The following is a 15669-nucleotide window of genomic DNA, read 5'->3' as shown; positions in this document are numbered from 1 at the left end:
CCAAAAGGAGGCCCCAGAACTGCTAAAACACTAAGAAATACTCATGGGAGCATAGACCTTAAAAGAAATTAGACTGCAGGTCAGAAAATAACTTTAATGCCAAGGAAAAAGGATCAGTTCATTTTGTCATTCTCCTTGCTCTGGCTCCATAGACTCCTTCCTGTGACTTTGAAATGGCAGGGAGGAGCAGGCTGTGTTTCTAGGCTGACTGTTCACATGGGAAAGCGTCTCTCATACTGGCAGCTCCCTCTCAGATCTGGAGGGATGCTAGTGTCCTTTCAGTCTGGGAGTAAATGGGAAACAATAATTTATATCTGGTTCATTGCCTCTACTGATTCCATCACCTTCTTCCTTACAGTCACAGGGCAGTTGCATCATCATCAGATCCATTGGGACCCAAGGTTGCTTTTAAAGAACCTGCAAAATAAATACATAATGAGGATGGGTGACGTTATTAGCTATGGTTGGGTAGGGAAAGAAGAGTCTGGGCCTTCGAGAGTATCTCCTTTCTGATTAAGGAGATAGAGCCTGAAAGGAGGAGGAAGGAGAAGGAAGGAACCAGGGGAAAAATGCACCTTCTCTGCTGAGGGGCATCCTTTGCTGTTATTCATGTTGATGTTCTTCATCGAGATAAGAGTGATGCTCTCTTTCTCTCCATTGGCTGTGGAACCGCTGGGGAAGGAAGGGAACATGGGTTTTAGAGAGAAGAAGCCACAGGGCATTGAGGGTCAAGGAATTGTTGGGGGGAGTATTGAAACTTAGACCTTTGTTTTGAGAAGCCTTTATTTTGGTGGTAGACTGTCATCAAATGAGTATGTGCTTAGAAGCCCAAAAGACTTGTGTTTAAATCTTAGTTTTAAATCTTACTACTTGTGTGACCTGGACCAAGTTAAAACCTCCCCTGCATACTAAGTTGCTTCAGTCGTATCTGATTCTTTGTGACCCTGTGGAGTGTAGCCCACTAGGCTCCTCTGTCCATGGGATTCTCCAGGCAAAAATGCTGGAGTGGGTTGCCATTTCCTCCTCTAGGGGATTTTCCCGACTCAGGGATCAAACACATGTCTCATGTCTCCTGCATTGGTAGGCAGGTTCTTCACCTCTAGCACCACAACTTCTCTTAAGTCTTATTTTTTTAATGTAGATATTTCTGCATTAAAATGTAGAATGCAGAATGTGTAAAATGCAGAAATATCTGCCTTGAAGAACTCTAAGGACTTGACATAATATTCAGTTCAGTTCAGTCGCTTAGTTGTGTCCGACTCTTTGCAACCTCATGAATTGCAGCACGCCAGGCCTCCCTGTCCATCACCAACTCCCGGTATTACAAAATACCTAAGATAGTGCTTGACACATACAAGGTGTTTAGAAAGTGGTTCCTTAAATACGTACCCTCTGTTGAAGGAGTATATTAGAATCTGAATTCCTTCGCTTTTCATGAAGAGGCTAATAAAGGCTTAGCCTTGGGGATAAAGGATTCCTTGGGGGCAAAGTCCATCTCCTCTCGCCTGACAGTTTCCTTTCAGTTCCACCCCTATCCTGTCCACCCCCAGCCCTGGCCTCAGTGAGGCTGTCAGGACTCGTGTGTGTGTGTTGGGGGGGGTGGTGTGGGGTGTGGGTGTGTGTATGTGTGTATAAAAAGCAGGAAGCATTGGTTCCCTCTTGGAGTGGAGGAGTAAGAGGTCAGTAAATGATTCTTTCCTTGCACTTCTAATAGTCTTACCTTTCAGAGAGCCCTGAACTCCCAGGTTTCTGGGGATCTGTAAAAACCCAAAGGCACAGGTTAGAGGCCACAGGCTGTAACTCAGAAGGCCAATTGGCCCTTCAAAGCCCACCTAAGTGGACCACCCCCGCCCCATTTCTCATTTCTCCTGCGTGCTGTTCCTTCCCTCAATTCTGGGCTGGGTGCCAGGCCTAGAGTCTGGCTGTGGGTCCCTCATCAAAGAGAGGCAAAGGGGGCCCTGAGAGTCAGGGCATGTACCTTCAGACTCCTTGTTCTTCCGACACTTAAACCTTAGACTGACCACACTGACCAGGACAATCACCACAACCACTAGGATGGCAATGAAGCTGATAACACCTGAACAGGGAGAAGAGTGGGGTGAGGGAAAGGCAGAGGCAGGGACAAAAGAGGGCAACAGGAGTCCAGATTCCCTTCCCAGCTGAGTGCTGTTTATACAGGTTCTGGGAGCAAAGTGAATTCCCCTTCACTCCCAAATGAATGCGCTCTCAGCCTGTATCCCTGGCCAAAGTGACTTCCACAGCCCACCCTATCCTCTCTTAAGAACATGGAGTCCAGCAGAGTCCAAAAGAGCTGAGTGGAGGGCCAATGGAGGCTCCTTCCCCACCAGCATCTTCTTCATCAGTCAACCCTCCTGAAACAAATGGGCAAGATTTGAACTTTTGTTCCCAGACCCAGAGTTCAAGTCAGTTCAGGCATGAGCCTCCCATCCGCCACTCCCCACCTTCTCCCTCTCACCAAATGCAGCCACAGTGAGCACCGTCTCTGACGTGGGGCTGGGTGGGACAGTGGAGTCTGCTGTCGTCCTAAAACTCATGTTGGGTGATGTGGAAGTAACATTGTGAGAGGTATCTAGAAAGGAGCAGGGAGGGATGGAGGTATCAGTGGAGGGACTGACTCAGCCTACATGAGAAAGCCAGTCCCTTCCCACTTCCCCCAGGTAGAGGACTGAGGAGAGAACTCCCACAAGAGACACCCTCCCACCCTCCAGAACTGGGAGACATGGGATCACGGGAAGAGCACTGTGGTTGCTCATGTTCCTAGTTCCAGAGGACTTCAGAAAGTTCAGGATGCTTCCCCTCATTATGCTTTTCCCACCACACCCGTGGGGCCCAGAGGAGGGCTGCAGAGATAGGGAGTCAGACTGGGCTCCTAAAACAAAACACAGGGAACCATCTGTGTTTTGCCAAATGTTGAACTGGGAGGAAGGAAGGGCACTGGAAGTTTGTCCCCAGGCACTGACCTAAGAAGTCAGGCTGCCAGTTAATGGACACACGTTTCTGATGCTCTCATAATGCAGTACTGTTGCCCATCTCTGCCCAGCTTCAACACATTTACTGTAGGCCTGATTGCAATTCCACAATTCCACTTCCTTATCCTTACCCCCCGCCCCACCAAATAAGGTGGGAAGTATTAAAAAACTCGAAGAGCAGAGGGCTGGGACAAGAGAAAGGGTCAGGGCTCTCTGCTCTGTGAGCACAGACAGGACATACCTCCACTCATGCTGTCGCTGCTCCTGCCACTGCTCGGAACATCAGCGCCTGCACCATAAAACAGGGCCCAGATGGAAGGCACCCACCCACTCCTGGTTTTCTCCCATATTGCCAGGTGAAGGCCAACCTGCCCTGAGAAGCGTGTAGCCCTTTCCCAACCCTTTATGCCTTCCTTTCCATCATTTTGCCTTTTCTTACCCCCGCTCCCCGCCACTTATCCCATCTATGTCTTTATTAATTCTGAGTCCAGGCTCCTTTTACCTTCACTGTGACCCATTCCTAGCTCCATTCTCCCCACCCTCAGCCCCAGGAAGCTCTAGTTGTCTCCCAAAGCAGGGTACCACTGGTGTGGACCCTGGTGTGAACCCTCATTGTGGGGCAGGACCCTGGGCCTCCTGAACAAGGAAGAAGGAATTCAGTCAGACATGACCCGGTGTTTTTCCACCCCCGGCCCTGGGTACTCACTGAGTCCTGACGTGTGTTTCTGTGACTGGGACCAAGTCGGTCCCGGAGAGGACGGCAAGTGATCAGCCACGGTGCTTGAACTCAGAGTCACGGCTTCCGTGGAGAACTGTGAGGGCGTCTCTGATGCTGCTGCAGATTAGGAAGCGCATGTGGCCTGCTTAGGGCCTCAGCCAGCATGTGACCAGCGAGGCCCTTTAGTCCCAAACCTGCCTTCAGTTCCTCTGGGCCTTTACCTTTGCAGGGCCCTCTGTCTGCGGTATGCCCTACCGCCCTCCAACCCACAGCCTCCATCTGACTGACTTCTTTTTGGGCCTCAGCTTCAGAGACCACTCAGTCTGGGATGTCTGGCCCTACATCTGAAGGGGTTGATGTTGCCTGGGTTCCCATAGCACCTTTGGCTTATGCCCATCGTGACCCTTCCCCGCCTCCTAACTGTCAATGTGGGGTCCTATTTACTTGTCTGGTCCCCTACTACTCTGTATTGTCCTTTAGAGCAGACTCCGTGTCTGCCTCCTTGTTGGACCCTGTCTGGATGACATCTATAACCTGAGCAGCGGGGTACCTGTGGTCCAGGTGCCGGACAGAGGGCTTAAGCTGTTGGCCTCTGTGGAAGGACCTGCAAATATAGGCGGAGGGCAGTTGGAGGCTGGGCAGGTTTGGTGATGCCACCACGCTCCCTAGCCCACCCAAGAACCCTTGGGCTCCAAGCAGGTCTAAGGGCTGGGGAGAGGGCAAGGGGCAGGCTTGGCCACTCGGCAGCCACACTCACTTGTTTCAGGGGAAGCTGGCTGTGTGGTTGAACTTTGACTGCTGAAGGCTCCTGAAACAGATCATCTGAGACTGAGGGTCCACTGCCTCTGACTGCTCTGTCTCCCTCTCTTCTTCGCTAAGCTGGTGTTTTCTAGACTTTTCTCCCTACCCCATCCACCACCCAATCATCCATCTCTCTCCACTCTCAAGGCATGTGAGAGATTACTGCAAAACGGGCCTGGAGCTCTTCTTTCCTAAGCACCCAGCCCTGAATGACGCAGCTGGAAGCTGCGGCCGGCAAGAGAAAGGCGAACATACAGACTAGCTTGGCGAGCTTTCTGCCCAGTGCGCACCCTGGAGAGGAACCCAGGCCTTTTGGCTTCCAGCCCCCTGTGCTAGAAGGCAGACAGCCTGGCAGAGGGCTAGAGGATGTGACTCCAGCTCGTGGTGCCGGCTTCCTCTGTGACTCAGTCGCACTGTCACCACCACTTCATGGTTCAGTGTCCCAAAGTCCTTTCCGGTCTCTTCAACCCCACATGGGTTACATACAAACCTGACATGAATCCAGGGGAAGGTTGTTTCAAATTAGCAATATGTCCGAGGACAGAGGGCCAGTGACAGGACACGTCTAGACAAAGACCCAGAACTCAGGCCTCTCATTTAGGTCTCCCTACAGTGCTGCAGAGCCATTCCTTTTCTGTGAATGCTGTCATCCTGGCCTTGCCCCAAGGGAAGGGGATGAAAAGATGTGGTGAATAAGATGGAGTTAGGGGCTGGGCTTGGTGTCTGGGCTGTCTCTCTGTCCCTCCTGCTGGAGGGGGGGCCTACAAAGGAAGCAAGTTCTGAGGTACACACGGGAAGCAAGGAAATTCTAGAATGAGCAACCAGTGTACTCTAACAGGTATAGGCTACTTTGGAAATGGTCACTGTTGGCCAAACCCAGGGAGGAGCAATTATCAGGAGGCCCCGGTCACAAGCCCTCGTTCCCTTTTCTGTACGTACACGTGTGTGCTTGTGGGCCTCCACGCAGAGGCCGTGTGTGCTGGTGTGCCCATACATGTGTCCCCTGTGTGTGTGGAACCTCTTTGCTCATTTTCCACAATGAAATCATTCCTGAAACCTGTGAACAATGTGAAAGGAAAACATCGTGGGGAAGTGGAGCCGCCCAGCTGGGTTCCCGTCCTCCACTGGCTGGGCAGGGACTGCAGCCACTGGCCTGGCCTCCTGCTCCCTCGGCCCCTCATCAATAGGGAAGCACCAGGCCTGGAAGCCCCGGGGCCCGGGTGAACAGAGGCGGCTAAGGGCCAGGGGCCCGCCCAGCCTGGGACAGCCTGCTGGTCTGTTTATTTTCTTTAACCACTGCCTTTTTCCGTGAGGCTATCACTCAGATGGAGAGGAATTAATTGCTTCCAAGCCCAAGCTTGCCCAAAGCCTGGGCCACGTTTTTCCAGGTCACCATCTCTCATAGCCCCATTCCCTCCTTGGGTGGGGGTGTCAAGCGGGGAGCTAAAGCTTCTAGGTGCCCCAGCCTAGAGAGAACTCTTCCCAGCTGACCCTGGGCAAACCCTTTCAATCTGAGGCATGTCTATCAGTAATTGATAGACATATATCAGATAGATCAATCTATCAGTTATTGATCAAGCATATCTAAGGTACCATCTTAGTTCTAGAAAGTTATAACTTTGGTTTTTAGTGGGAAGGCACAGTTCACTGCCTTCTTGCACTTTTCTAGAAGCAAAACTAGTTAGAAGGAGTTTCAAAGTCACAAGCTCCAACTAGCAGTGACCTGCTCTTTCTTTGTCTACCGTCTCCCCTCCTCCAACCAGAACACTGTGTCAACAGTGGATTCCTCACTGAGGAGAGGAGGGACTTGGGGAGCTTGTGTTCCTACAGGCGGAGGTGCCTCAGGCCACTGGGCATGCAGAACTGGAAGAACACTGACCACAGGGATTTCTTATTTTCTTGTGTCCTCTCCCTTATTCCTACCTGCTTCATTCCCTTCTAGCCTCTCTCCTCTCTGTCTTGACCACCACCACACTATGTTCCTCAGCAGCAGAGTTAAGTAGTTAAAATCATGGATTTTGTAGACTGATGGTCTTGGGTTCAAGCCCTGATTCTGTCACTTACTGTCTGACCTGGGCCTCAGTTTTCTTTAAAATGCAAGTGATTTTAGTAGCCCACAAGTGGTTGTGAGGATAAGAAAATGCACACAAAGCACTTAACATAGTTCCTGACAGCTCATGCTCAAGAAATTCTGGACATTTTAATTTTTGCCCCTTCTCTTTAATCCTCTAAGTTTCAAGTCTGCCCTGAATCTGTGTCTCCACAGTCAAGTCTCTCTGTGAGCCTGAATATCCTCGAAAGATTCTCCAATCCAACAAAGAAGACAAGAGTGAGCGCTCTGAGATCCTGGGAGGAGCAGTTAGGATACTCAAAGGTGCTCATGGTTCAGGCAGAAAAACTAAGGACATTCCCAGCCCTGGTGCTTGCTTGGGGCAGGAAGGCAGGTGGGGAAGCTGGGAGAAGCCTAGCTTTGTGAAAATGTCCCCTCATGAGTCTCACTTTTTCATTTACTCCTCTGCCATTTCTGCAGTTTCTACAACCACCTAGTCCCCGAGCCTCAGGTCAAGTGAGTGACTCTGTCCTCCTGGGAGGGGGTTGGCAGGCATAGGATTGGGATGATCAGAGTTTTACACTCAGTCTTTGGGCTTTCAGAGACATGTCTGACCTCTCCAGGAGACAGACTGTTGGAGTACTCAGGCCCTCTCACCCACCACCAAAAAAAAACCCATCCTCCCTCCCCTCCCCATCCAAATACTCTAGAACTTCCTTCTGCTGCTTTGAGCACATGCTCCTAAATCCTCGGCGGAGGGCTTGTGGACGGTGGAGTGGGGGTGGGGAGGGGATGACCAAAGGGAAGTTTCTGCCCTGTGAGTCAGAATCTCCTGGATTTCTCATGATTCCCAGCAATTGCTCCCTAATTAGAAGACCCCTTATGAGCTACCTCGTAAGTCATAAGCTACCAGAGCCCTGAGATGTGTTGTTCCCAAGTCATTTCTTTTGGGGATGATTTCATCTGGCCCCCTAGATGAAATGTGTACAGTTTCTTAGGCAAATAGTTCTTTCTATCTAACCTGAGTCTTCATTGCTGTGATTTGACTGTAAAGTCAATAATTGGAGATCCTAGGTTGTTATTCCTCATATGAAAGAAGAAAAAAGATCACCTGTGAAGCCCAAGGTACAGACCATTTTGTGCTAGGACAGCCTGGGGGGAGCTTTCCAGCTTGAACCTCACACCAAGACAGTCACTTCCCACATTTCAGGGGGCCAGCCTCTCTGGGGGGCCCAGTTCTCCCTGGAAAGTTTCCCACCAAAGCATTTAAGAATATCTCTATTTTACTGCTGCCTGGGAATGACCAGCTCCCCATCCAAGTAATCCGCTTCATGACAAGGCTCTGGAATTTCCCTCCGGGAGAGTGAAGCCCTGGATGGAGAGCCTGCGTGCTGTGCGTGTCCCAAAGGAGGGACAGGCGCCCAGAACTGCTGGCCACTGGAGAAGAACTGCTGAAGGATGGTGGTGGGTGCCTCTTACCTTGGAGCAGGAGGAAGCCCAGGATGGCCCAGCGCAGCTGCGTTTCTCTGACACTCCCCATGTCAGCTTGGTCTGCAACCGGCAGGCAGCCTCTGAGTGGAAGCTCTGTCCATAGTGGAGAAGAGAGAGGGACTGCTGGGGCGGGGTGGGGGTGGGGGCTGGCTCTCCAGGAGCTTCCTGTCAAAGAATAGAAGGAAACAGATTGGGACTGGCTCCAGGGGCCCTGCTCAGTCAGGCAGCCCAGCTGAGGATGTAAGGCCCAAACAGCGCAGCGCCTGCGCCCAGGCTCCTTGTGGCCTTGGCTAGGGCCACGTGGTCTCCGCCAGGACCTGGGCACAAAAGCCAGTGATGGCGACCTGGCCCCGCACCCCCTCTCTTCCCCTCTGCAGGGGTCCATCTATCCCTCCACACACCACCCAGAGGTTTTCTTGGAGTATCACTCTGTCTCACTGAGCCCTAAAGCTCAGCCGCCCACCCTCTGTAGACTCTGAATCCTCTACGCACCTCTCCCTCCTCAGGCCTCCAGATCCAGCTGGGACTCCTTGCATCTTTCAGGGAGGTATTACAACATTCTTGTTACTCTGCATAGAAAAACTAAAGGACCACGTTCTAAGCATCCCTCCCTCAGCCCTCCCCTCGTGTTGGGGTCCAGTGTTCCCTGTGCTCCAGCAGCACCCTGTCCTTAGCGTCCAGCCAGCCAGTTGTACTCACTCTGCAGGTCAAGTCAGAAACCCAGTGACCAGAGCTTAAGTGAGCTTGGAGGTTGAGTGGAGTCCCTAAAAATCAGCATGTGTAGCAGCTGGGCTGAGAGACAAGGAATCAGGAGGCTTACCTTCTGGGATCAGATCACAGGGTGAGAGGAGTTCCTAGGGGGTCTCCTGGTCTCCAAACTAGAATAAAGGGTGGTGGCTGCACAGTGAGGAACAGATTGAGGGATGGCTGGTCCCATGGAGTTAGTTGGGAACCAAAAGTTATCCTTTATAAACTGTTTCCAGGGGCACTTCCCTGGTGGTCCAGTGGCTAAGACCCTATGTTCCCAGTGCAGGGGGCCTGGGTTCAATCCCTGGTCGGGGAACTAGATCCCACATGGTGCAACTAAGACCTGGCCCAGCCAAATAAATACATTAAAAAAAAAACTGTTTCCAGAGAGAGGCAAAATTAGTGGGCACTTCTTGTAACTCAGAAGCATTAAAGCACACACATTCACAAATGAAGTTATAGACAAATGCAAACAGACATAACAGAATTCATACTTGTAAAAACCAAAGAAGAAAAAGCACAAAGAGAGAAGAATGCCTTGCATGGGAATGATAAATATCAAATTCAACAAGATGATTATCCCTAGGGTGAGAAGGAGGGAAGGGGTAAGGAGTGAAGCTTCCATTTGTAATGTTTTCGTTCTTAAAATTCTTTGAAATAAATGTGACAGACTATTGAGATGAACAGAACTGGTGACTGGACCAGAGAGACTTAGTATATTATAGTCTGTACTTTTCAGTGTGCTTGAGAAATTGCTTTAAAAAAAAAATCAAAGGATAATGACTTCAGGGAATCAGTTGGGATGTACAGCCGGCAGGCTTGGGGGCGGGGGCGGGGTTAGAGCAAGTGCTTGGGATCCGGTGAAGGAGAGATGAGCAGGCAGACTCAAGCTCCTGAAGGTGGCAGGGGACGTGAAAGGAGGGGCCTAGGAGTAAGATCAAAGCACTGTCAGAGTTGAGGGCCGGGCCCAGGGCAGTCCAGATGTTCAAGGAAGTGAAAGCGCGGGAGAGAGCGGTGAGGGTGTGTGCGCAGAGGGTGTGTGCCCTGTAAGCCCCATAGACGTGGCAGCTCCGGGTAGGGACCCAGCTGAGGCAACCGGCTCTCCTTTGCCCGGCTGGCCGCCAGTCCCAAGAGAGCCTTGCACAGCCGGACAATGCATCAGGTAGATTCTCAGCTCACCCCCTTCTGCCAGGCTGGTGAGACTCCCGCAATCAAGGGCTCCAAGTCTTGCACCAGCCTCTGCTTCCCTTTTCCCCCTGTACATCCGGAACTGCTTCCCCACCCCCTACCCTGGGAGCTCTGTGGCCAGGGCCCTAGAGAGCGCAAGACTTTCAAGCAGGGGAGGTGAGGTAGGTATTAAGCTTTAAAGATGCCAAAGGACAGGTGCTGGGGATGGGTGGGGTGGACAATGTGACTCAGGAACTAAAGGGAGTGGGTTTTTACTGGCCAACCCCCCCTGGACCCCAGTTGCCTACCCATGGGGATGGCCAGGCTGAGGCTTAGAGTTAGGGGAGGGTCTCCATCCCAAGGGCTGCTCCTTATGGTCCAGCTGGGGAAGGGAAGACCAGGGGGAGAGCTTCTTGAGCCTGTGATAACCTTGCCAGCTCTGGGGCCTATGGTTTGGAGATTTGCTACCTTGATAGTAAACCCCATCACCACCCAATACTTAGCAGGGTAGAGACAGACAGAGGTAGGGATCATGACCCCCAGCTTTAGGCAGAAGAATGCTGGGACCCTGAAAGAGATAGAGGCTGGCAGGGGGTCTCCTTAGTCCATCTTGGATGGAACCAGGAATCCCCTGTGAGTGTTCCATAACCTACAGCGCCCACCACAAGCTGATCCGGAAGTGGATATTATGGGGTGAGGTATAGATCTTACTTCCCACAAGCCTCTGGGGTTCATGCCTCCTCTTCCTCTCTCCCTCCCCTGGAGTCCAGCCTTCTTCCTACCATGTGGGTGGGGAGTAGTGGGAACCTAAGAAGCTGGACACAATGACTCCCTTTTCCCGGGACTGAAAGGAATAGTTGCTCACTGACCCCTGGCCAAGACAAGGGAGAGCAGTCCAAAATGTGCTAGGACTCCTGACCCAAGACATTAGATGTATTTAGGAATTTTGCTAGAGACCTGGGAAGAGAGATCAGTGGGAGAGGACTTGGTGGGGGAAGGAAGGATAAACTTTATATGCTAGGCTGTAATAAAGCCCCTCTCTTTGTCCCTTTCTGAATGACTTTGTCTCCTGATCTCTGTTTTGTCCCCTCTGTTCTCTGTATTTATCTTCATTTCTATCTCTTTATCTCTCTCTCTCCTTGTATCTTCCTCGTTTTCTCTGTATCCCCTTGTCTCTTTCTTTCATTCTATCTATTGCTATGTATTTATCTCTATGTTTTTCTGTCTCTGCCATCTCTTTCTATTTCACCATGTCTTTACTGTCTCTCGGTCTCTGTCTGTTTGTCCCTCTCTCAGTTCCCTTTGGGTGTCTATCTCTCTCTAGCTTGGTCTTTCTCTGTGTGTACATGCCCATGTCACCCTCTCCCTCTACCGCTTCCCTCACAGGCTGGCCACCATCCATGGCTTTCTCCAACTGTCAATGGCTCAGCAGGGCAGGAGCCCCAGAAGCAGCTTCCGGAGGTGCTGGGTGGGGCCTGGGACCCTCGTCCAGTGGTCGGGCTGCCCCTGCTTACCATCATCGTCGCTGTCTTTGTCTTGCTGGCAGTCTGTATCGTGGTGGCGGTCCACTTTGGGCCAAGGCTGCACAAAGGCCATGCCACTCTCACCACAGAGCCACCATCCCCAAAGCCAGAGGGCGGCATCTACCTCATCCGCTGGCGCATGCTGGGCCATCAGGACAGTCACGAAGACCCCCAGCAGAAACCTCCGGGCCCTGACTCCCGCCCCGTGCCAGATGGGCCCAGGTTCAGCATCAATGAAGTCACGTTTCTGTAGGAGGGAGACTTTGGAAAGTTGGCCTCAGCTGTGTCAGAACAAGAAACTGGACAGAATAGTGCATGCTAAGTTGCTTCAGTCATGTCGACTCTGCGACCCTATGGACTATCACCCACTAGGCTCCTTTTTCCACGGGATCCTCCAGGCAAGAATACTGGAGTGGGTTGCCATGCCCTCCACCAGGGGATCTTCCCAACCTGGGGAATGAACTCGAGACTGCCTATGTCTCCTGAGTTACAGGTGGGTTCTTTACACAGTGAGCCACCTGGGAAGCCCGGACAGAGAAGTAGGGCAAAAGCAAACCGGGGCTTGGGCCTCAGAGCTTCAGAAGGGCACAGCTGGACTCACTGGAGCTGCCCTCTCAGCAGAGTATTTGTAGAAGAAGCCCTGTGAGGACCAAAATAATAGAAGAAACTTGAGAGCCCTGCCCAGAAACACGCTGCTGTGAGCGTTCCCAGTGCCCAAAGCCACCCTAACAAACCTACCCCCTTCTCTTCAGGAAGCATCGGACCCCTGAACCTCCTCCTCTGAATTCCTACTCCCTCCTCCACTCCTTATCTCCCCTTTTGGTGTCAAAGTGAGTTCAGCTGGGGAGATTCCACCATCCACCCCACCCTTGTGTAAGGATGTCAGAGGTTCCTGGTGGAGGCCCTGTCCCCATAGCCCCCAGGTCCTGTGAGGGCAACCAGAGAGAGCCAAGTCAAAGAACCTAGGGGTCTGCCTTCTCTGGGACTCAGGAAAGGAAGGCAGATCCACTGCCCTTCACTAACTGAGCTTTGGCTGTCAGGTCCCCGGCCTTGCCAACTTCCAAGGGCCCTAAAAGCCCTAAGCACCACTTGCATGTGTGCACGCTAAGTCGGTTCAGTCATGTTCAACTCTTTGCAACCTGATGGACTCTAGCCCTCCAGACTCCTCTGTCCATGGGATTTCCCAGGCAAGAATACTGGAGTGGGCTGCCAAGCCCTCCTTCAGGATATCTTCCCGACCTAGGGATCGATATCTGTTACGTCTGTTACGTCTCCTGCGTTGGCAGGAGGGTTCTTTACTACTGATGCCATCTAGGGAGCCCACTTGTAGATTCCCAAGTTGTTTTTGAATTACCTCCACCATCTTGGGGCAAGACTCTATCTCACTTTCCCAGGATTGGGTAGGTGAAATTGGGGGGCTTTCATTACCTCCCACTTTCTGTGTGAGTTGGCCTGTTGGAACCAGTCTAGAAGTTACCACAGGACATTTCCCAGATCCAGAACCTTCCAGCTGGTAGGAAAACAGGAAAGGAAAAGGAGGTCTGTGGAGGTTGTCTGGGGAAATGAAGGAGTGGAGGTTCCTGCAGAAGGAGGGACATGGAGGTTGGGAAGATGCAGGAGGCAGGGAAGGCAGAGCTGAGCCTCTCAATGGCTCTCTGGAAAGGCTTCCCTTCCTTGGACACCCTTGAACTTCACTTGACTTGTGCAGTCAAGAACATGCAGACAGACATTTGTGGAGGGACTTCTGGACTTTACTCTGGGGAATGCCTGAGTGCAACAAGTCAACCTTGGGGACTGCCCTCGGAAATACCCCAGCACAATCAAGGACTCTGGAAAATAACAGATGAAGAGGAACAGAGACTAATGTGTGCAGAGGACTGGCCTCCACTGGGATTGGTAAGAGGCAGCTATAATGTTAATAGTTGCTCCTTCTTGTGGGCCCATTATGTGCTGGGCTCCAGGCTCATCTGTGGACCTACAGATACTGTAATGTTTACTCCTCATACAGCCTTAGGAGGAGGAGGAGCCACTGTTATCCCCATTTACATTTGGGGATATCAAGACCGCAGCAGGACCCAGGTACTAAGTGGTAGAGTCAGGCCTTGAACCTGGGACTGGCAGACTTCACAGTCTGGGCACCATGTTGGGGGCTGGGTGGGTAGGTAAAGATCTTATTGGGCTGATTTTTAGGTATTGGAGTGACTGATGTGATGTTGGGGGATCCTCAGGGGCAGAATGGCTGGCACAGTGGGGGAGGGGTGGGGACTGTTTCCCCTTCACTCCCTTGGCTCTGTCATCCTTGGGGGCAGTGGGTTGCTTCTGACAAATGTGTGTCTCTGTGGAGTTTTTTTCCATAGTAATGCTGTACTCAGAAATTCATATTGAGCATTTGTGATAAAAACAAAGATGGGAGAGAGGGAATAAGTCTTGGGTGGAATGGATGGAAGTGGCAGAAATAGGCTGTCTGGCCTCCCAGATGGGGGCAACTTTGCCCCCACAGTGGTTGCCGCAGTGGATCAGTTCTAACAATGATGGCACAAAGTGTGGCAGGTGAGTAGCCAGCTGTGTTGTCCAAGATCTCCAGAGTGTATCCCATCACCTCACACAAACTCTCCTCTGCCTTATTCAGGGGAGTCTCATCCGGGGACATTTATTCAGTGGCCACTGCTTCTTTGAGTAGTCCCTTTGCCCAGGACACAGCTGTGTTTACTCCTTATGGCATCTCTGTGCTGGCTCAGGTCCCTCTCTCTCCCCCAAGTCACCCACTGAAGACAGGGCATTGAACGGCCAGGTGAAGTGGGATGCTTCCCAGCTCCACACCCTCAGCCTGACTGGTGGGCTCTGTCTACATTGAAATGATGGCCACTATCCTACGGCCCTGAGCTAGTACGAGGAGGCATGTAAGGAACTGTGTGCAAGCAGATTCGGACATTGTAATAAAGGGCAACCGCTGTATCAGAGACTGGCCAGAAAAAGATGGCATACTCAAATAAATAACCTGAAGAGTGTTTAAAAAGGGGACTACTTAAGAACTTCCCTGTTAGTCCAGTGGTTAACACTCTGTTCTTCCACTGTATGGGACTCAGGTTCAATCCTGGGTCAGCGAACTAAAATCCCACATGCCGTGTGATGCAGCCAAAACATTTTTTTTTATTTGTAATTTAAAAAAATTTTAATAAAAATTAAAGGGGATTATTTAGAAAGGGCAGGTATAAGGAAACTACAAGTGAGAGGGAGCATTCCAGGTGAGCATCAGTGAGATGGCAGTACCATCGTCAGGCCTGAAGAGGGATGGGGAGGAGCAAGTTAATGAAACCTGGAGATAGACAGGGTTACTGAAAGGATCCTTTAGGTCTAGAGATGAAGAGAGCCCACAGTGACCTTGAAACTCCTGGGAGGGACATGGGAGAATAAATATCCCAGCCTCACCCCCCTCCACTCCCTTCTCTCACTGCGGCTTCCCATTGTCTGAATGTGACCAGAAGTCAGAGGGCAAGGGTGCCTGTTGATGCCATCCTAGGACAGAGGAGAGGTGGAGGGTAGGTCTGAGCATCCAATGGAGGACACCTGGAAGATCCCTTAAATTTACCTTATTTTATAATAAGTAAATATGACCTTATAATAAGTTTACATTTTTTATTTTTTTAAGGATTTTTTCATTTATTTATTATTATTTTGGCTGTGCTGGGTCCTTGTTGCTGCATACACGCTTTGTCTGGTTGCAGAGAGCAGGGGCTATTCTTAGTTGCAGTGCATGGGCTTCTCATTGCGGTGGCTTCTCTTGTTGCAGAGCACAGGCTCTAGGCATGGCCTTCAGTAGTTGTGGCACACATGCTCAATAGTTGTGGCTCACGGGCTCTGGAGCACAGGCTCAGTAGTTGTGGAGTACAGGCTTAGCTGCTCTGAAGCATGTGGAATCTTCCCACACCAGGGATCAAACTCACATCCCCGACGTTGGCAGATGGATTCTTAACCACTGGGCTACCAGGGAAGCCCCTGACCTGGCATTTAGAGTTTGCAGAAAACCTATACAGCCATACTACTCATAACTACCCTGTGAGGTATATAGGGCAATGATTATAATCCCATTTCATAGATGAGGACACTGAGGCTCAGAGAGGTAAAACAACTTGCCCAAGGTCACAGGATTCATCTTGAAATGTCAAGTCCAAGGACCTTCTC

At 51.2% G+C, this 15669-nt stretch overlaps 2 protein-coding genes across 4 annotated transcripts; one reads left to right on the top strand and one right to left on the bottom strand.

Annotated features, from left to right (window-relative positions):
- Window positions 1–74: 74 nt before the first annotated feature.
- ECSCR (endothelial cell surface expressed chemotaxis and apoptosis regulator) lies at window positions 75–8180 on the bottom strand. 3 transcript variants are annotated; one of them, XM_027546312.1, is made up of 10 exons: window positions 8039–8180; window positions 4466–4516; window positions 4259–4312; window positions 3697–3825; window positions 3232–3279; window positions 2477–2590; window positions 1979–2077; window positions 1721–1757; window positions 576–672; window positions 75–417 (listed from the first exon to the last, which is right to left on the bottom strand). In XM_027546312.1, the coding sequence occupies exons 1-10, from the start codon at window positions 8097–8099 to the stop codon at window positions 409–411; spliced, it is 699 nt and encodes a 232-aa protein (XP_027402113.1). In that variant the 5' UTR covers window positions 8100–8180; the 3' UTR covers window positions 75–408. The 3 variants fall into 3 exon arrangements, with proteins under 3 accessions (XP_027402113.1, XP_027402114.1, XP_027402116.1); XM_027546313.1 differs by lacking the exon at window positions 4466–4516; XM_027546315.1 differs by lacking the exons at window positions 4259–4312; window positions 4466–4516.
- A 2100-nt stretch (window positions 8181–10280) lies between these two features.
- SMIM33 (small integral membrane protein 33) lies at window positions 10281–11873 on the top strand. Its single transcript, XM_027546316.1, has one exon. It carries the CDS (start codon window positions 11021–11023, stop codon window positions 11738–11740), a length of 720 nt encoding a protein of 239 aa, XP_027402117.1. The 5' UTR covers window positions 10281–11020; the 3' UTR covers window positions 11741–11873.
- The last annotated feature ends 3796 nt before the right edge of the window (window positions 11874–15669 follow it).

This window comes from Bos indicus x Bos taurus, chromosome 7 (assembly GCF_003369695.1).
Source record: "Bos indicus x Bos taurus breed Angus x Brahman F1 hybrid chromosome 7, Bos_hybrid_MaternalHap_v2.0, whole genome shotgun sequence".
Classification (NCBI taxonomy): Eukaryota; Metazoa; Chordata; class Mammalia; order Artiodactyla; family Bovidae; genus Bos; species Bos indicus x Bos taurus.
Note: the sequence above shows the minus strand (reverse complement) of the source record. Positions and strands in the feature narration are given on the sequence as shown.